The sequence below is a fragment of the Muntiacus reevesi genome, chromosome 5, assembly GCF_963930625.1.
Source record: "Muntiacus reevesi chromosome 5, mMunRee1.1, whole genome shotgun sequence".
Classification (NCBI taxonomy): Eukaryota; Metazoa; Chordata; class Mammalia; order Artiodactyla; family Cervidae; genus Muntiacus; species Muntiacus reevesi.
This window is the reverse complement of record NC_089253.1, coordinates 70,511,356-70,532,360: the sequence shown is the minus strand read 5'-3', so window position 1 is coordinate 70,532,360 and position 21,005 is coordinate 70,511,356. Positions and strand designations below refer to the sequence as shown.

The 21,005-nt window shown below is 38.7% G+C and overlaps 1 protein-coding gene across 1 annotated transcript in view; it reads left to right on the top strand.

The window, feature by feature from the left end:
• EPRS1 (glutamyl-prolyl-tRNA synthetase 1) overlaps positions 1 to 15,097 on the top strand; it is a 60,976-nt gene extending 45,879 nt beyond the window's left edge. The window contains exons 22-32 of the mRNA XM_065938349.1: positions 170 to 379; positions 835 to 907; positions 2,146 to 2,225; positions 2,607 to 2,708; positions 3,747 to 3,902; positions 4,400 to 4,597; positions 5,056 to 5,229; positions 7,746 to 7,906; positions 10,523 to 10,601; positions 13,876 to 13,940; positions 14,735 to 15,097. Coding sequence (XP_065794421.1) covers positions 170 to 379; positions 835 to 907; positions 2,146 to 2,225; positions 2,607 to 2,708; positions 3,747 to 3,902; positions 4,400 to 4,597; positions 5,056 to 5,229; positions 7,746 to 7,906; positions 10,523 to 10,601; positions 13,876 to 13,940; positions 14,735 to 14,885 — 1,449 coding nt within the window. The 3' untranslated portion in view covers positions 14,886 to 15,097. The remainder of the gene's footprint in view (positions 1 to 169; positions 380 to 834; positions 908 to 2,145; positions 2,226 to 2,606; positions 2,709 to 3,746; positions 3,903 to 4,399; positions 4,598 to 5,055; positions 5,230 to 7,745; positions 7,907 to 10,522; positions 10,602 to 13,875; positions 13,941 to 14,734) is intronic.
• The last annotated feature ends 5,908 nt before the right edge of the window (positions 15,098 to 21,005 follow it).

Here is a 21,005-nt window from a genome sequence, read left to right as displayed (position 1 = left end):
ACTCGTGTTTCTTAGAAGGATCTAGAAAGATCCATCTTACATGCACATGAAGAGGATGCACCAGCAGGGAAAGCCTCCAGACTTGAAGCTAGACTGTCATACTCGTGGCACTTACACTGTAATTTTAGTTCAGTTTAGGCTTCATAGAATGTATTTTTCTTTTAAAAAGGTCATCACAAAGTCAGAAATGATTGAATACTATGATGTAAGTGGCTGCTATATCCTTCGTCCCTGGGCACATTCCATTTGGGAATCCATCAAGGACTTTTTTGATGCTGAGATCAAGAAACTCGGTGTTGAAAACTGCTATTTCCCCATGTTTGTGTCTCAAGGTGCATTAGAGACAGAGAAGAATCATATTGCTGACTTTGCCCCTGAGGTAAATTAGCCCGCTTTCTCTCTTTTTGCAGCTTTCTCTTGTAAAGTCAGAAGTATATTTTCAATTCACACTTGAATAGTAATTTAAAAGACAGGTTACAGCAGTCAACTTAGAGAAATGTGAAGCCATTTTAAAAAGTTATATTTCTTTCATCAGTGTAAATCATGATTCTTTTTGTTACATTAATTAAGCGGCTTTTACCTTTCAGTAAAAATTACAAATACAGTATAAATTATATTTTATAAATTATAAAATATTATGATTTTATATTACAAAATATAAAAAATTATAAAGACAGTAAATATCTACCTTTTCTCACAGTGAACAGTAGTGGTTATTTTAACTTGCTTAATTGATATAGCAAAATTTGAAATAGAAATTTGCCTACATCTGTGGGTTCTTTTTCTAAAGTGCTGTTTAAAAAAAATGTTTGAAAAATGATTTTATGTTGCTAGGTTGCTTGGGTGACAAGATCTGGCAAAACAGAGTTGGCAGAACCAATTGCCATTCGTCCTACCAGTGAAACAGGTGAGGGTGGGCCTTGGAACACAGGAGAAAAGCTCATTGAACATTAGAGACAGCTTCCAGAGTTGAGTTTCACCTTTTATTTTGTGATATTTATAATTCCTGTTGATGATACAAAGTGTAATGAATGTTGATAAAGATGAGTGCAGATTTGAGTGGCATAGAATTTTGTTCTCTGACAGTATGCTTTCTGGAGCTCTTTGTCATCCAGATAAGTTTTTTTTTTAAACCACTTGTATCATTTTTAATTTCATGCTATAATTTTTCAGAACTTCCCATGGAGTTTTATTCTTGGAATTGATTATAAAATTGCAAACACTAGTGTTTTATGCTATACTGACTTAACTTAGTCATTTTCATGTTACTTTTATATAGGGTTTTTATAGGTTGATAAGTGACTTCATTTATACTTTGTCTTATTATCACAATGGTGTAGTTAGGAAAGTAGAGACAGCTACTGTTATCTCCATTTTGCAGATTAAAGAAAAAAACTCTCTGATGGGTTAAATAGTTTTCCTAAAACTACACGTAACAAATGGGAATATCACTTGGAAAGTTCAAGCCTTTTGGCCTGTCAGTGTCTTCCAAAGTGGTTATCCATCTTTAGAGCTAGGGATTATTTGCTCTTTATTTGATATTCTTAGTGATACTCTTAATAATGATGCATTATTAAAATTATGACAGCAACTTTTTTTTTTCACATGACAGATTGGCAAAGTTTTCTTTTTGTTTTACTAATTGTAGATAATCCTGAATAGGCTATGATAAGACAAGTGTCTTCACTTAAATTAGTAGTTGATGGCACTAACTTTCAGACTCTGGGTGGGCACATCAGATAGATTTAATGTAATGTCTGGTAGCTGCTGCATTTAGCAGGTTATTTAACTTCTCTAAGCTCACATTTTCAGTATTGAGATGATATTTATTTTGTGGGTTGAATGTGAGGATTGAACAGGGTAATGAATGCAAAGAACTTAATATAGAACATAGTATTTACTGTAAGGTCTTCACTTAGTCTTTAGAAACAAAACACTGGGAAGGTGTCAAATTAAATGTAAATCTCATTGTGAAGAACATAAAATACGGTCAAGTTTTTCCTTCACTAATCCATTTTATGAAATACAATACCATCCCCTCACCTGCACAGATACAGTGCTTTAGTTCCTGTTACGTTGCTGGTTTAATAGTACCAGCCTCCGAGGGGAATGACTAACTGCCCGTGCGTCCCTGTGTCTTTTCAGTGATGTATCCTGCATATGCCAAGTGGGTGCAGTCCCACAGAGACCTGCCCATAAAGCTCAACCAGTGGTGCAGCGTGGTGGTAAGTGCACACCCACTGCAGGCCGCCGTTCTTCTTCTTAGCCATTCTTAGCCATTCTTCTTAGCCATTCTTCTTAGCCATTCTTAGCCATTCTTAGCCATTCTTCTTAGCCATTCTTCTTAGCCATTCTTAGCCATTCTTAGCCATTCTTCTTAGCCATTCTTCTTAGCCATTCTTAGCCATTCTTCTTTTTCTTAGCCAAAACGCACACACACACCTTTTTTTTTCTTACTTTTATATTCAAAGGATTGGGAATACGAAAGCATTTTTGAAATACTGTTATTTTGGATCACAATTGGGATTTCTCATTACTTACCACATAAAGTTGTCACTAAAAATTGAAAAGCTCTAACAATCAAACTGTGTTATTGCCTCTTCCAGCGTTGGGAGTTCAAGCACCCTCAGCCTTTCTTACGTACTCGCGAATTCCTCTGGCAGGAGGGGCACAGTGCCTTCGCTACATTTGAAGAGGCAGCAGAAGAGGTATAAAAGTTGTATTCCATGTTAATTCTGTTCTGATTTTTTGTCCAGACTATACATTCCCACCCCCACCCCAGCTGTAAGTAATGCAGTGCTAGCTACACAGTAGTAATCATTCAGTAAATAACAAAGTTGAAATTTGGTCTGATCTCAAAGTGACATTATAAGACAGCTTTCTGGTATAAATTGTTTTGTTCCTTAAAATTTACATATCACCTCTTAAAATTAAAAACAGGTTAATTCATACGTGTTAATGTTAGTTGCTCAGTCACGTCTGACTCTATGTGACCCCTTGGACTAGCTCTCCAGGCTCCTCTGTCCATGGTATTCTCGTGGCAAGAATATTGGAGTTGGTTGCCGTTTCCTTGTCCAGAGGAATCTTCCCGATCAAGGGACTGAACCTGGATCTTCTGCATTGCAGGCAGATTGTTTACTGTCTGAGCATGAACTTAAGGAACTGCTTATTGAAATTTTATTAGAAAATGTACTGCTTTAAATTTTCAGATGAAAACAATTTTGGACTTCAGTGTATAGAAGAAATTATTATAATATCATGGGTGAAATTAATTATTCTTCAGGATGTCTTCACCCAGGTTACTGTGTATCTTTCATAAGCATTAATTTTTCTCTTATATTCTAACTTTATGTACATTAAAAATTATTCTCAAACAGATAGCTAATGAGAACCTACTGTATATCTCAGGGGACCTTATTCAGTGCTCTGTGGTGATCTAAATGGGAAGGAAAAAGAGGGAATAGTATATCTGATTCTCTTTGCTGTACAGTAGAAGCTAATGCAACATTGAAAAGCAATTATACTCCAATAAAAATTAATTTAGAAAAATGCTCCATTTCTTTGAGTTCTGCTTTGTCTCTCTTAATGAATTCACACTGGCTGCTTTAACCCTTCCAAGAAAAAAGATTTTTGTTGTTTGAAGTGCTTTCCCCATCACAGTTAGTTTTAAATAGTATAGTTTTTATTGATCTATAACCAATAAACATAGCATAAATTTAAACACTTTTACATTTAACATGTTACAGGTTTTGCAGATACTTGACTTATATGCTCAGGTATATGAAGAACTCCTGGCAATTCCTGTTGTAAAGGGAAGAAAGACTGAAAAGGAGAAATTTGCAGGAGGGGATTACACCACTACCTTGGAAGCATTTATATCTGCCAGTGGAAGAGCTATCCAGGTATCAGACTACCACAAAGGACTCCTAGGTGACTGAAAGCATAGCCGTGGGCCGATCTGATAAGTTTCTTCTGCCATCAGAGAAGTAGACTCTAAAAACAAAAATCAATATATCACATGCTTCTAGGTCGTATTATAATTTCAGGCCAATCTGTCCCATTTCCCCAAATCTCAGAAGTTGGTTAAGTCAAGCTTGTATCCAGAATTATCAGAGCATGGATATATTTTTTTAAACCTTTGTAATTAAAGTTACTCCTATGAAAGGGTCTGCCCACAGCAAAAGAGGTATAATAGTTGTCTTCTGTATTAATTTTGTAGAATTTTTTCTTTTCTTTTTTTTTTTTTTCCTAATCTTAGTTTTTTTGTATCAGTTATGCTTTAAAAACTCATTTAACATAAAAAAATCAGGGAAGATGAATCAGATCTAGTACCATGCTAAGGTGTGTGGTCTTAATAGTAATTTTCAAAGGCGAAATAGGTTATGTTTCTCTATTTTAGGCAGCAACATCACATCATTTAGGACAGAATTTCTCTAAAATGTTTGAAATCGTTTTTGAAGATCCAAAGACAGCAGGAGAGAAGCAGTTTGCCTATCAGAACTCCTGGGGCCTGACCACTCGAACTATCGGTGTGATGACCATGGTTCATGGGGACAATGTGGGGTTAGTGTTACCACCCCGTGTAGCCTGTGTTCAGGTAAGGGAAGTATTCCTGTTCATTATTTCTTTCATAGCCTTATTTAGTAAAGAAAATTTAAAAGTGTGCTTTTCTGAATGTCATTCAGGTAGGTTTTGCTAATACTGAAACAACACAGAATACAATCTAGATTTCGGTGTTGTTCAACTATGTGTATTATTCATGTTATTGTTTTCTACCCTTTAAAATTTTCTACCTCCTTTATAAAACTTCTAGAAATTATTTTTTGAAATGATTTATGATAGGTTAAATGAGAAACAAAAACGCATTTATTATGGACAAATAATATGCAGCTCATTGCTAGATGTTCTGTGTAGATTAGAAACCGCAGAAGTTGACTTCTGTGAAGATTGATAGTCACTAGGAGGTTTTGCTTTGTGAGTAGTAGGTGGTGATTGTGACTTCATTACTTCTGTATAATGCTGCTTTGTATAAATTTGTGATGTGCTGGATTCTAGGTGATGGTTATTCCCTGTGGCATCACAAATGCACTTTCTGAAGAAGACAGAGATGCTCTAATTGCAAAATGCAATGATTATCGAAGGCGGTTACTCAGTGTCAATATTCGAGTTCGAGTTGATTTGCGAGATAATTACTCACCAGGTTGGAAATTCAATCACTGGGAACTCAAGGTAAAGTCTTAAGTTGCATATTTTACTCCCACTCTCCCAATTTGCATTTTTGTGTTTTGAATAAAAATGATCTTGAAGACCTTGTTTATGGTTAACAACCCCCCTATGGTTGTTACTAAAACATTTATATCAAGGATTATTTCAATAGTAAGACTATCAGAATCGTGGTGCATGGACGTCAGCTGTTAACAGCTGTCATTGGTGCAGCTAATCAGAGAGTAATTTCACACCACGTTGTTTCACAGTGGTTTGTTAATTTTTACTTTGTATATTCAAGTCTAGTATAAATTCTGATTTAATGTTTTTTATTTAACTTTTATTTATTGCACAGTTATTAATAGGTGATCTGTATTCTTTATTCCATTTTTCAAACTTCTGGGATTTTTTTCTTAATGATGAAACAGGAAATCTTGTTAAAACTAGCAGTTGGGAGTCAAGAATTTATAAACTCACATTACAGGCAGTGGATGGGAAGAGGTAGTGAGGTTGCAGGTTCAAGTTTTCAAATATGCAAGCTTAGCCATACTGGGGTTATTCAGTATTAACAACGCATGTCCCCAGAGTTGCTCATCTTTTAGCTGTTTGTTTGTTTTAAATGGCCCCTCAGATAAATCTGTGCTGAAAGATAGTAGTTATATTGATGTTGCTTTCCTTTGTGGTATATTTTTTCCTTTACATACTCTCCTATATTTAATAAAGACTTTAAAGTTGTGTAAATTTCCCTTTAATTGCAGTCTTTTTTATTTACTTGGAAATAGCAAGTGTGTGATTGCAGTAATACCTTGTCTAAACCCATTTGTACTTGCCCATGGTACCAAAAAGAAACCTATCCCTTGCTACTAACTGGACTGAAAGGTAAAAAATAGTCATCCACACTTGGGGGCCTTTCCTCTACATTCCTCTGAGCTGTCCTGGCTCTCCTTTGCCCAGGATAGAATGTAGTCTTAGTGCATTTTTATTTTCATCTCTTTTTAGTTTCTTTTAATCAGGAGTGGTTCCTCAGCTTTTCATTGTCGTCCATGGTATTTACATTTTTGTAAATACAGGTCAGTTATTTTATAGAACGTTCTTCTGTTTTGATGATTACTCATTAATTTTTGCCTTCTTCAGTGACTTTTCTTCTCTCTTCCTGCTGAGGATAGTCTCCCACTTTTGATTTTCTGATTTTCTGCACTGATTTTTATTATTTGTATGCAATTCTTAATTACCCTGCAAAACATGAAGGATAGGATCTCTCTTATTCATCTTTTTAAATCTCATTGCACTTAACACTGTTTCTTAACACATGTATACATTGGATGAATAAAGGGAAACAATAAAATAATGTGAAAGTATACAGTATTTTGTTCCAGAGTGTTGTTATTTTATAAAGTAAATCTTCTCTAGGGGGTAAATCATTTTTTTCTAGAGTAACATTTACATGTTTTCCTTTGGCTGTGGTTTGGGGGAATGACTAATCAGCTGAACTGTGTAGAGAGGCTCCTAACTTAAATTCAAAACGATTATAGAGGATCCTTCACTCAAAAAAGAAAAGTGTGTTAAAGTTTTGTCGGGAAGTTTCTAGTCCCTAAAAGTGGGATCTCTCTTAAGTCTTAATCCTCTCAGAGCAAACTTATTATGTGGATTCACAAGGATTGAACATCCACAAGGCTTAAACTTGCATATGCGCCTTAAGCTCCTTTGTAAAAACCCTGGGCTCCTGGGGAGTGGTTCTCAGAGTGCAGTCCCAGGACCAGCAGCTCAGCATCACGGGAGAACTTGATGAAAGTGAAGTGAGAAGTCACTTAGTCATGTCCGACTCTTCTGTGATCCATGTACTGTAGCCTGTCAGTGATCCCATGTTTGCGCCTCTGTCCATAGAATTCTCCAGGCAAGAATACTGAAGTGGGCAGCCAGTTCCCTTCTCCAGGGGGTCTTCCCAACCCAGGGATAGAACCCGCGTCTCCCGCATTGTAGATGGATTCTTTACCATCTTAGAACTTGATAGGATTACAAATTCTCGGGCCCCATTGCTGGACCTACGGTGATCAGAAACTCGGGTGGCAGAGCCCAGCAGTGTGTGCTTTGACAAGTCCTTCAGTAATTCTGATGCTCAAGGTAGAGCAGCCAGAGCCAGGGCCTTGCCACCAAAGCACGCCATGTGCCGTGAATGAGTCGGGGGTGTGCCAAGGAGCCTACTGTGTTACCCCCATGTGCCATGCGAGTGGGATTTTCCACGTGTACTGTTACGTGAGAGCAGTTAGGAACTGCGAGCTGGACAGCTGCCCTTGTGTTTCCCCATTAAACTTGCCCAGCTCAGAGCCCCTTGGGCCCACCTTCTTTCCTTAGGTTTATACCTTCTCATTGGAATAGGCTTCTGAAATATATCAGGAATATTACCTTCTCTTTAAAATGGCTTGCATCTGCCTTTGTGTTTCAGGTATTTATGATCTATAGTAGGTAAAGCCATGACATCAGTCTGTTTATTCAATTGGAGATGTGCATGTGTCATTTTTCACTGCTTTTTTGTTTTCTAGGGAGTCCCGATTAGACTTGAGGTTGGGCCACGTGATATGAAGAACTGTCAGTTTGTAGCTGTCAGACGAGACACTGGAGAAAAGCTGACAATTGCTGAAAATGAGGCTGAGACGAAGCTTCATGCTATTTTGGAAGACATCCACGTTAACCTCTTTACCCGGTCAGTTCCTTAAAGTTGCTTGTGTCTCTTGTCTTCTCATTGTGCTCAGCCTTTGAGATCTCTACCACAGAATCCTTGATTGCCCCCTTGGGAAGTCATCTTTCCCTCCGAACTCCCATAGTTCTTAATTGGCCTTTCACTTTGGTTTTTTGACTTGTATTGTGATTATTTCATGTATGCATTCTGCTCCCTATTGGGTTTGGAGTGATGAACTATCTGTCCCTTCGACTGATTTGGGTTCATTTTAGATCCAGGCTTTTATGATACATCAGATTTGAGGGACAGAGGCACTGGTTCTCACTTGTTGGGTACACATTAGCAGCACCTGGGGAGCTTTTCAAACTACCTGTGCCTGGGACCCTCCTGGAGAGGTGTTAATTTAACTGGCCTAGGGCACCTGGCACCTTGAGTAGTATACACCCCCTGGTGGTGATGATATGTCACCAAGGCTAAGAACCTCCTGAAGGGGGTTGGGGGTGATGGGAAGGCTTGAGGCTGCCCTGACCTCTGGAGAGGGGACTTCTAGAGTCACAGATCTCAAGGCAGAGGCATTAGAAGATGGGTGGCCTATGGGTGGCACATTATTTTCTTTTCTGTCCACCTGAAGGTGGACCTGTGGCCACTGGGGATAGAGGCTCAGTTTGTTTGGGGGGGGTGGGAATCGTACCTGCACCTTGCTCATTTATCTTCTAATACCTGTGTCTGATTTATGTTCATCTTCAGTAAATCTTGCACATAAGGAGTGAACTAGTTTTAGCCTTGGCTTTGGTGCTTTTATGTGATGGTAGTAGGCAAATGAACTTGCTTTTGTTGGCTGGCTTGCCTTAAAATGCGAATGATAATACGTCTCTTGAGGATGACTTTCATGAATTTTTTGGCCAACAAATGCATAATTCTTGTGAAGTTCATCTGCACTCAGAGCAGGAGATACTGTCAGAGATGCAAGATTAGAAAGCTGCCTGTCCTTGTTGCTGTCGCCTGAATAGTGCTGTCAGCACAGTGACTCTTCTCCAGAGAGTCTCCTCAGAGTCACCTGGGGGCTTTGGGAACAGAAGGATACCTGGGCCTTGTCCTGGGGACTCTGATTCACTAGTTTTAAGGTAGATTCTGGTCACCTGTATTGTTAAAATGCTCTGTGTGATCCAGATGTTCACCCCTGGTGGGAAAAAAACACTGCTTTAATGGCTAAACAGGACTTTATTGACTTTAAAGAAAATTTTAATTGGAGGCTAATTTCTTTATAATACTGTCGTGGTTTTTGCCATACATTCACATGAATCCCCCATGGGTGTACATGTGTCCCCCATTCTGAACCCCTCTCCCACCTCCTTCCCCATCCCATCCCTCAGGGTCATCCCAGTGCACCAGCCCTGAGCACCCTGTCTCATGCATTGAACCTGGACTGGCGATCTGTTTCACATATGATAATGTACATATTTCAGTGCTATTCTCTCAAATCATCCCACCCTCGCCTTCTCCCACAGAGTCCAACAGTCTGTTCTTTATATCTGTGTATTGATATTTTAATTCAGTAAATTTATTAATGTAAGTTGCTTGCATTAATAGTGCATTTTTTCCCCTCCTTAAGGCTTCACCCTTGAAAGTGGCATACTCCTTTCTGTATCTTATTGGCTGTAACTTAGTTACTTGGGCCCACCCACCTCACTGCAAAAAAGTCAGAAGAAAGGGAAACAGATTTGGTGGACAGTGAACAGTCATGGTCAGGGTTCCCACAGTCTAGCCCTGAGGTTCAGAAAAGAAAAATATGCCTTCTCTTCATTGGTCCCCACCCGTGAGTGCTCCTCATGTGATGTGTGACTTTGTGGAAGAGAATAATATTTATTTCATTTCTGAAACCTGAGGTTCTTAAAAAAGACTTACAGAGTATGTGAAAATAGCTTGAATAATGTATATTTATGTGTTTTTTCCTTTTTTAAACATTTTCATGCCTTTGTGCTTGATTCTCACAACAATTTGATAGGGTAGTTAGATGAGTATTTTTCCAGTTTTGTAGAAGGGAAAACTAAGACCAGAGAAGTTTAAATGATAACCTAGACTCTGGTAGGTAATAAGTGGTAAAGCCAGGAGTTACAATATTGATCAGTAGATATTTAATGACTATGACAAAAGTAATTGTTACCTGTGTGTGCTTGGCAAATTTGTTAATGTTTCCAATAATGCAGTGATGAGCTAACTAATAACTAGTGATGAAGTTCACTGAATGTCACTGCTGGAGACAAAGTTGAGGTTCATGCTGAATTCTTTTAAATTCCAAGTTGTTATTCTTTCATTAAATTATGCCATTAAAAAAAACTTTGTCATATTAGTAAGAGAAAATACGCATTCACTTCTAATTCTGGGTAGCCTTTGGCTCAGTGGTGAAGAATCTGCCTGACAGTGCAGGAGACGCAGGAGATGCGGGTTTGATCCCTGGGTCTGGAAGATCCCTTGGGGGAGGAAATGGCAACCCACTCCAGTATTCTTGCCTGGGAAATCCCATGGAGAGAGGAGCCTGGCAGGCTACCATCTATGGGGTTGCAGAGAGTGGGACACAACTGAACTAACGCGTGCTTGAGTTTATTAGTAAGAAAAATATGTATTCTAATTACTTGATAGGGCTTCTGAAGACCTGAAGACTCACATGGTTGTGGCTAATACGATGGAGGACTTCCAGAAGGAGCTCGATTCTGGGAAGGTAAGAGAACTCTGAAAAATTTTAATATAAACATATTTCAGTGAGTGGTATTTTAAGACTCATTGAATGTATGTATCATGTTAATCCCTTTTCAAAGCCTGTCACACAAAAGGTTTATATATTATTCAGCCTCTGTTTTCCATTGACTTTCCTACAGCAAAAAATATTCTGTCATTTTTGGACAACACTGTGAACTGATTTTATAAAAGCTTTCTCTCATGTTCATTAGGCTCATTGAATGAGTTTCATTCTGTATGACCCCTAATATTTTCGTTATTGAAAAATTTCATTTCGTGTTCTCAACTTAAGTTCCTAAAGTAAGCATTGTTTTAGTTTCAGAAATGTAATGGGCAGATTCCTAAAATAAGGAATGCCTGTTTCTGATCTCTCACTGTATATACTTACCCAGATCTTAATTGATTGATCTTTCTGAATAATAAGTGAAAAATATTACTCATTTCTAAGCCTGTTTTTGAGAATGAGTGGGTACTACTGGATTCCATAAAACTGCATGGGTTTTCCTAATGACTCTTGAAGATTTTCTCAGTTTTGTGTGCTCTGTATATGCAGATGTTCCCAGCCAAAACTTAGTTTTCATAAAGAAGAAGTTTCAGTTTGTAAAATTATCAATTACTGGAATGAATCACTTATGAACTTTAGTATTCTGGTATACATGTTTACTTATACAGCCTGTTCTGTGTCCCCAGATTATAAATGAGAAAGCCACGGGCCAGAGTCTAAATGAATTACCCCAAGCCATACAACAGCAGGCCTAGTATTAGAATTTGGGTCTCTCTTCTGATTCAGCTTAATGTAGTTTTTCTCTGTGTCTTTTTAAAAAATTCATCCTGAGGGTATAAAACAGGATTTTAGTTGCTTGTGATCATTATCCTCTTAATATGTCTGTCAGTTTACTACTCTGAAAAATAAGTACAGAATAGTATCAAAATCCCCTTCTGATCTATAATTCTGCAGTATTTAGCCTTCTATTATTCTTGGTTTATTGCCTTGGTAATCTTCCACCTTTCTCATTTCCACCATTTGTCACTTCACTTCAAACTACATATTTCAGATTTCTGTTTCTTCTAGCCTTTTTGCTTAAGAATGGACACTGTGTATATTTTTTCTTCCACTGTGATTTATTTACTTTTTCATAATTTTTTTGTTCCGTAAAGTATTGAATTTTATGATTTCCTTTATTATAGAAATATGGTAGTCATTCTTACAGTAAAGTCTATTAAAGACATTGCATAAGAGTTAATAAATCAATAGAGTAACTTATCAGTTAATCCGTTGCTTTCAAAGAAGTGAATCTCAGCAGATATTAGTGGAATCACATTCTAGTATTAGATAAGCTGTTGGAGAGATTTCAGCATCTGTCCTGGCCAGAATACAGCGTTTTGGTTGTGTGTGCAAAGATCACAGAGACCAAAACAGCTGTGGTTTCTGGTACTCAGTAGTCGGTTTCATCTCCCATCTCACCTCTTGTTGGTCAGCTTAGCTATGCTGACTGACTGTCAAGCAAGCTTTGAAGCTGTGGTAAATAAAATTGGATTTACTGGGAGGGGAGAAGGAGGAGGGGATCTTTGGAACTTGAATGTAAGTGAGAGTTTGATTTTCTACCCTTCCTTGTTGGTATAAATGAAAAAAATTTTTTCTAATGTATCTGATGTAGGACTTGATTTTAGTAAGTTTTTCCAAGGAGGTAGTCTTAATCGAATGAAAAATAGATGTCGTTTATATGTAACATATACTTGTTACTATTGACATAAATATATCATTAATCTGTTGATCATTATTTCTATTGTTACATTACTATTTCTCATCAGTAACATTTCTGCTGAAGAGTTCCAGACACTATATATTGCAAAAGATTTTGTCTTTTTAAAATATAGATGTAGAAAAAAATGAAAGATAAAAAGGTAAAAACCTTTCTATGGCTGAATAAATAGCCTAAAAATGTGTATTCTCCTTCACATTAATGAATTATGTGCATAAATAATAAGAAATTTCAGATCTTACCAAAAGCTTTGAGGCTAAAAAGAATTGAATCTTTTGGTTTTTCACAAAATTATCATTTATGAGTCCAAATACATCTAATGACAACTTCGGTTGAATTTGTTTACATCCTTTACTTTACTATTTTAAATTAAAAAATTTTTTTTAGAAATACCTTTTCAAGTCTTAGTGATTTTTTTTCCCCTTGCTGCAAAGAAATAAGACTCCTGTAAAATTTGTTAATGTTATAAAAAATATAGCTTTTGTGTTGTACATTAAGAAAAATAAAATTTCTAAGAAACTAAATTTAAATTTATTATTGCAGTCTTTGTAACTGGATTAGTATTTATATCATTGCATAATTAGAGACTGATTAAAGTTCTCCCCCCATTCTGTCTTTTAGAATAAATTTTAAATAATACTTTTAAGAATGTACAGTTCTTTCATGCTTTTTGTCTGTGTAAATGCTAATGATTTAGTAAGTTTCAATACAGGGAATTAACTTTGTTAGTTCAGCTCTTATATCTGTAGGTTTGTTTTTTCTGTTTTCATTGCACAGTTTCTACATTTAGATTTTACATTATTAATTTATGTATCCAATAATTAGTTTTATATTATTTCTATATAAAATTAAAATTATGTACTTAATTATATGAACTTCTTTGGTGGCTCAGACAGTAAAGAATCTGCCTGCAATTCAGAAGACCTGGCTTTCCGTTTCTGGGTCAGGAAGATCCCATGGAGACAATGGCCGCCCACTCCCGTAGTCTTGCCTGGAGACTCCCATAGACAGAGGAGCCTGGTGGGCTGCAGTCCATGGGGTCACACAGAGTTGGACAGGACTGAGTGACTGACGCTTTCTTTCACTGAAAATCAGTTTACTGTTTGTCCTCTCCATCCTCCGGATAACCATGGAGCTAGGTAGAGCAGGCGGCAGTGCAGATTTGAGATGAGGATGATTTGAAATTCACATTTTGTTCCTTCTCTTTAGCACTATATTGCAGCCAGTTTATTTGGTCTTTTAAGTTTAAGTATATTACAAAGATGTCTTTGTTATGTGCAGATGTTACATGAAGTGTGGGTTTGGGATAGTGGAAAACATTTCTTTCCTATCTCGGGCATCTCTGAGCAAAATTCTTAGCAGGTTTGCAAGGTGTCATGGCCTGAAAAGGGCTGGGAGGCCTGTCCTTTTTGCTTGCAGGTTTAATACAGAGCTCAAATGTTCCTTTTATAGAATAGAAGGAGTTGTAAATACTGAACCTTTTTTTCTTATTAGATTGTTCAGATTCCATTCTGTGGGGAAATGGACTGTGAAGATTGGATCAAAAGGACCACTGCTAGGTAAGATAATTATGTTTTAACAGATAAAACCTATGAGGTATTGCAATGAAAAAGAATAGAAATGTATGGCATATATGACCCAGCAATCCCACTTCTGGGCATACACACCGAGGAAGCCAGATCTGAAAGAGACACGTGCACCCCAATGTTCATCGCAGCACTGTTTATAATAGCCAGGAGATGGAAGCAACCTAGATGCCCATCAGCAGACGAATGGATAAGGAAGCTGTGGTACATATACACCATGGAATATTACTCAGCCATTAAAAAGAATTCATTTGAATCAGTTCTAATGAGATGGATGAACCTGGAGCCCATTATACAGGGTGAAGTAAGCCAGAAAGATAAAGACCAATACAGTATACTAACACATATATATGGAATTTAGAAAGATGGTAACAGTAACCATATATGCAAAGCAGAAAAAGAGACACAGATGTACAGAACAGACTTTTGGACTCTGGGAGAAGGCGAGGGTGGGATGTTTTGAGAGAACAGCATCGAAACATGTATATTATCCAGGGTGAAACAGGTCACCAGCCCAGGTCGGATGCATGAGACAAGTGCTCGGGCCTGATGCACTGGGAAGACCCAGAGGGATCAGGTGGAGAGGGAGGTGGGAGGGGGGGATTGAGATGGGGAACACATGTAAACCCATGGCTGATTTATGTCAGTGTATGGCAGAAACCACTACAATATTGTAAAGTAATTAGCCTCCAACTAATAAAAATAAATGGAAAACAAAAAAAATGTATGGCATAAACGAATGGATTTTTTATCTGTTTTTAATTCAGGGATCAAGATCTTGAGCCTGGTGCTCCGTCGATGGGAGCTAAAAGCTTGTGCATCCCCTTCAAACCACTCTGTGAGCTGCCGCCGGGAGCCAAGTGCTTGTGTGGAAAGAACCCTGCCAAGTACTACACCTTGTTCGGTCGTAGTTACTGAGGCATAAAACAAAACCCCAGCTCCTACCCTCCTCACTTTTTAAAAAAAGAATTGATACTAATCTTCCCAGATAGAGACAGTTTTATGATTTTTTTAAAAATAGAAGTTCTAAAAGGAAGTCACACGAGACAAATACCTATTCTTATGCCTAAATCAACAGTGGATAAAAGATTTTTCTGTAACCAGCCCCAGTAATAAATATCATGAACTAATACTGTTTCATGTATTCATTTGTTTCTGCAATACCTTAATTATGTGCCACAGTTATTCTAACTGTTCTGCTCCGTGTAGCCCTCTTGTTTCACACCTTGCACCACCAATTTCCCGTTTCTTCCTTGTTGGAGTGCTTCCTGTTCGTAACTCCTTAGAATTTAAAATTACCCTTAATCTTTCTGTTTAAAAAGTGAACTACAACCACAGATGTCCCAAAAGAGATTTCTCATGAACTTCTGTCTCCTCTTGTTCTTCCTGGTTACTGTGGGGTCTCTAAAACACCAGTCATGACTTCCTAGTGATGAGGCCTCCTGACCTCTACTTCCAGCTTTGCGCTTTTACTCGCTCACCCTGCTTCTGCTCCTGCCCACCGCCCCCACACGCTTCTGTTCTCAGAGAGGTCACACTGCCGCCCCTGCCCAAAGCCGACTTCTTAGTTCCTTGTCTTACCACGTCTCACTGCTCTAGCTCTGCTGCTAGAAAACGTTGCTGTTGTTTTTTTTTCCCCACTAAAATCACTCTCATGATTTGCCCTCTTGCTTTTGGCTCTTCTTTCTTTCTTTTCTTTTAAAAATGTATGTTATTATTTTGGGGTTGTGCTGGGTCTTCGTTGCTGTGCTCAGGCTTTCTCTCGTTGCAGTGAATGGAGGCTGATCTTGGTTGCATTGCTGAGGTTTCTCACTGTGGGGGCTATTCTTGTGGAGCGTGGGCTTTAGTAGTCGTGGTGTGTGGCTCTGCGGTGTGCAGGCTTCACTAGTTGCGGCTCGTGGGCTCTAGAGCACTGGCTCAGAAGTCGTGCACTGGCTTAGTTGCCCGGCAGCACGTGGGACCTTCCCGGACCAGGGATGGAACCCGTGTCCCCTGCATTGGCAGGCGGATTCCCATCCACTGTGCCACCAGGAAAGTCCGTCTTTTTCTTAGTCATGTGTCTTCCACTGGCTTCCTTTCCTTGGCCTGCTTGTTAAGACATCGGTGTGCTGTGTCCATACTTGGCCCTTTTTTTCTTTTAAGAATTTTTTTTTTTAATGTGGACCATTTTTAGTCTTTGCTGAACTTGTTACAATATTGTTTCTGTTTTGTGTTTTGGTTTTCTTTGGCTGAGAGGCATGTAGGATCTTCACTCCCCTACCAGGGATACTTAAACTAGAACCCCGAGAGTCCTCCTGGTTGGCTTCTCCAGCACCCCATCAGCCACACTCAGGTGGCTGTGAAACCTATTCCTGTTACCTCTGATGTCTCTTGGGTCCCTCCTTTCACAGATCAGGTTCACCTTTTTACCTGTTACATCTTACACTGATCACTCTGCTGGCCCCCAGTTTCATCTCCAGGCCAGACTATTCCACATTCCCACAGGTTATTTTTTTTTTCCTGAACTGCAGTATGTTGAGACCTTTTTTCCCCCTTAAAATCCTTAGCTCACCATCACTAACAGGATAATAAAATGTAGTCTCTTTCTGTTCAGCCCACCTGTCTAGTCTCCTTTTCAACCAGTCTAACAAGAGTCCTTTGCAACCTAACCATTTAGGATTCCCTATAAACCACATGCTATTTCTCTCTTCTGGCCCTTTGCCTGCAATGCCTTTCATTCCCCATTTCTCGTCTACTTGGTTTATCTCCTTATTTCAGAGCCTTGCTCCACCCAATGTTATCCCACTTGGTGATGATAAATGTAAAGCGAAAAGTTTCTGAAAAGGACTTGAAGTTTGAGCTGTGCTTTGAAGGGTGAGTAGAATTTTAACAGACAGAAGAGGAAGGACATTCTAGGCAGAAGGAAAAACATGCAAATCCTTTCAAAGTACTGTGCATGAGAACGCAGCAAAGCTATCCTGAAGTAAGAAATTACCAGAGGAAAGCAGATTACATAGAACATGCTTTCAGATGCCTTGCTTAATGAGATAGGTGTCTTAACCATACTTTTGGATTCAGAATTATTATTGATATATGGCAGTTCAGGATGTTTTATCTTGGTTTTCTACTCTTAGTAGCTGTGTAAACTTTCTATTCCTTCAGCTGAAGGAGAGAAGTCTAATATCTATATCAGAGTTACTGTACCTCATAAAGTACTCGGAATACTGGGCACATAATAATAGCTAGTGTTAGTTACGACAGTGAGGCAGGGTCACTTGGAAGTTGCTCCTGCGATATATAGCTTTCGTTAACAGTAATTACCTTGGTGCCTAGGAGTTTGATTTTTGTCTGCAAATTAGTAAATGCTTTAAAGCAGCAGTCCTCAACCTTTTTGGCACCAGGGACTGGTGGAAGACAATTCTTCCATGGACCAAGGAACGGGGGATGATTTCAGGATGCTTCAGGCGCATTATATTTATCGTGCACTTTTCGTTATTACATTATTAGCTCCATCTCAAATCTTCAAGCATTAGATCTGGGAGGTTGGGGACCGTTGCTTTGAAGGGCAAGGTACTTTGTTTGTTTTTGCCAGTCCCTGACAAAAGCCTGAAAAGTAGATCAAAGACTGTAACCACATTTTGTTCTGTGGCCCCTGGCTATTTTGGAGACGATGGGCATATCTGACACACAGACAGGTAGATCCCATGCTATTGTTTGAAGCTTCAGATGCACAAAACCAATCACAGAAAAGCTTGACCTTCGCTGTTTTAAAGAAATGCTCACTATTTAAAGGAACTCTCCAGTAAGTAGTTACATTAGGAAAGGAATCCTTAACCCCAAATCTATGGTGATAAATTGGCTGTTTTCTTAAATTGAGGCTCAGCTGAAATATCAAAACTCATCCAAATATCTTAAGCTCAGTGGTGCTTTTCAAGAAGGTGTGTCAACCTGTCTACAAACAATAACCTTTTAGAAACGATCACTATTTTTTACTGGCAGACTGCAGTCACTAGCTAGATACATGACTGACAGTAAAGTGATCATGTGCCTAATATTCATGGTTTTAAAAAAGAAAGAGGTCAAGGTATATTTACTGCAGGCACTGCTCGCTGTGATTTCTGGTGTAGATCCCATATTAGTAAACTCTAGCTCATCCATGATGGTGTGTTTAGAATAGTTCCTAATTATGTCAGTAAATCACATGATGCCTTCATGAAAATTGGACAATAACAGCAACTCATTTGGCTGCTAGTGCCGAGGTCAGCAGCATTGGAACACTCCATAAGACAAGCAAAGAGGCATTATGATTTGAGAGTCTGGATATACCACCCTACTTATATCTGGTTTTCGTTATAAATATTAGTCATCTGTTATATAACTATATAACTTCTATTTTTTTTTTATAGTTGGTGATTTTTCACTGATACATGAATGAGATAAATGTGTAAAGCTGTGGATTTAACTGTAGAATTCTTTTGTATTTAAGTTGCAGTCATTGTCTTCTATGTTAGTTTGCGGAAAGCAAAAACATTTTTTATTGAAGGATAATTGCTTTACAGAATTTTGCGTTGTCTGTCAAACCTCAACATGAATCAGTCATAGGTATACATACATCCCCTCCCTTTTGAACCTCCCTCCCATCTCCCCCACCCCCTTTCCACCCCTCTAGGTTGATACAGAGCTCCTGTTTGAGTTTGCTGAGCCATACAGCTTTCTATTTTACATATGGTAATGTAAGTTTCCATGTTACTCTTTCCATACATCTCACCCTCTCCTCCCCTCTCCCCATATCCATAAGTCTTTTCTCTATGTCTGTTTCTCCATTGTTGCCCTGTAAATAAAAGGAGAAATCTTTTTCTCCCTACACTGAAGGGCTTCCCTGATGGTTCAGTGGTAAGAATCTGGTTGTCAATGCAGAAGATGTAGGTTCGATCCCTGTGTCGGGAAGATCCGCTGGAGGTCTGCAGTCCATGGGGTTGCCAAAGAGTCAGACTCGAAGTAGCAACTAAACAACCAAAACATATAACTATGGTGTTCAGCGGCTGTCAGGAGCATCAAGAATTTGGGGAGACAGCTACCCCTACCCTGTTACTTTCAAACATATCTTTGGCTCTTTGTCACTTTTACTATGTCTACAAAGTGCTAGCCATTTATTTCTTTAATAAATTGAGTGCCTGCAATGTACAAAGTGTTAGAGCAGACAATGGAGAGTGAAAGCAAACATGTCTTTTCCTCTTCTTGGCTTCATCTCAAAACTGTTCTATTTTAGATGGAAAATCAGGCTATTAAGTGGACAAGGAGATGGACTGACAGTGGGAGGCCACTGCCTACTGACAGTGACACAGACACATCATGAGATGATCCCTGCCAACAGTAGCACAGAGAACAACCCTGTTGTTGAGATGACAACAGCTGGAGAATGAAGTCCATCCCATTCTGCCATCCCATCGGGCTTAGAGTAACAAGCACAAATACGTGTCTGCGGCTCAGTCGGTGATGCTAAACCAGTGGCTTTGTTCAACCTGACTGAAAAATTGAAGAGCTTGGAACATCAATAGTGCTGAAATGATATAAAAAGATTCTATTAAGTAAGTCTCAGATGATACAACTCTTTTGGCAGAAAGTAAAGAGGAACTGAACAGCCTCTTAATCAGTGTGAAAAAAGAGAATAAGAAAGCTGACTTAAAACTCGACATGCAAAAAACTGAGATGATGGCATCTGGTCCCATCACTTCATGGGAAATAGATGGGGAACAAGTGGAAACAGTGACAGATTTTGTTTTCTTGGGCTCCAAAATCACTGCAGATGGTGACTGCAGCCATGGAATTAAAACATGCTACTTGAAAGAAAAGCTATGACAAACCTAGACAGTGTAAGACATCATTTTGCTGATTAAGGTCTGTATAGTCAAAGCTATGGTTTTTCCAGTAGTCACATATGGATTTGAGAGTTGGACCATAAAGAAGGCTGAGCACCAAAGAGTTGATGCTTTCGAATTGTGGTGCTGAAGAAGACTTGAGATCCTTTGGTCAGCAAAGAGATCAAACCAGTCAATCGTAAAGGAAGTCAACCCTGAATATTCATTGGAAGGACTGATGTTGAAGCTGAAGCTCTAATACTTCAGCCACCTGATGCAAAGAGTGAACTCACTGGAAACGACCCTGATGCTGGGAAAGATTGAGGGCAGGAGGAGAAGACGACAGAGAATGAGATGGTTAGATGGCATCACTGACTCAATGGACATGGTTTTGAGTAAACACCAGGATATAGTGAAGGACCAGGAAACCTGGCGTGCTGCAGCCCATGGGGTTGCAAAGAGTTGGAGACAACTTAGCAACTGAACAACAACAACAAAGTCTCACGTAATAGGGTCACCAAAACCAAATTCTGTGATGAAGAAACACCTGTTGAATGAGTGAGGAGCTTGGGGTTTAACAGACTGGTGACAATGTTAACACTGACGTTACTTTACATGTGCTAAATATGTAACTGGCCTCTCAGGTGGCAGAGTAGTAAAGAATCCACCTGCCAATTCAGGAGACAGGGGAGATGCAGTTTTGATCCTTGGGTCAAGAAGATCCCCTGGAGTAGAAAATGGCAATGTACTCAAGTATTCTTGCCTGGAAATTTTCATGGATAGAGGAGCCTGGCAAGCTATAGTCCATGGGGTCGCAAAGAGTTGGATGACCTTGCATGCACACAAATATGTAATTGTACTGTATTGCCTTCATTCATTTTCTCACTCTTCTGAACAATTATTTCAGAGCTTTTTTCCCTTTGGATTTTCAGTTCTTCCCCTTTCTGACTTTTGATTGATCATGTTGTCTGTTTCACTAAGAAGATAGAGAGTACAAAGAGACCCACGAGAACCCCCACCATATCTTCCCCACTCAAGTGTCCACATCTCCACCTTCTCTGCTATTTCAGATGAACCATTGTCTTTTTTAAAAATTTATTTTATCATTTGTTTTATTAAAGTATAGTTGATTTATAATATTATGTTGGAGAAGGAAATGGCAACCCACTTCAGTATTCTTCCTGGAGAATTCCATGGACAG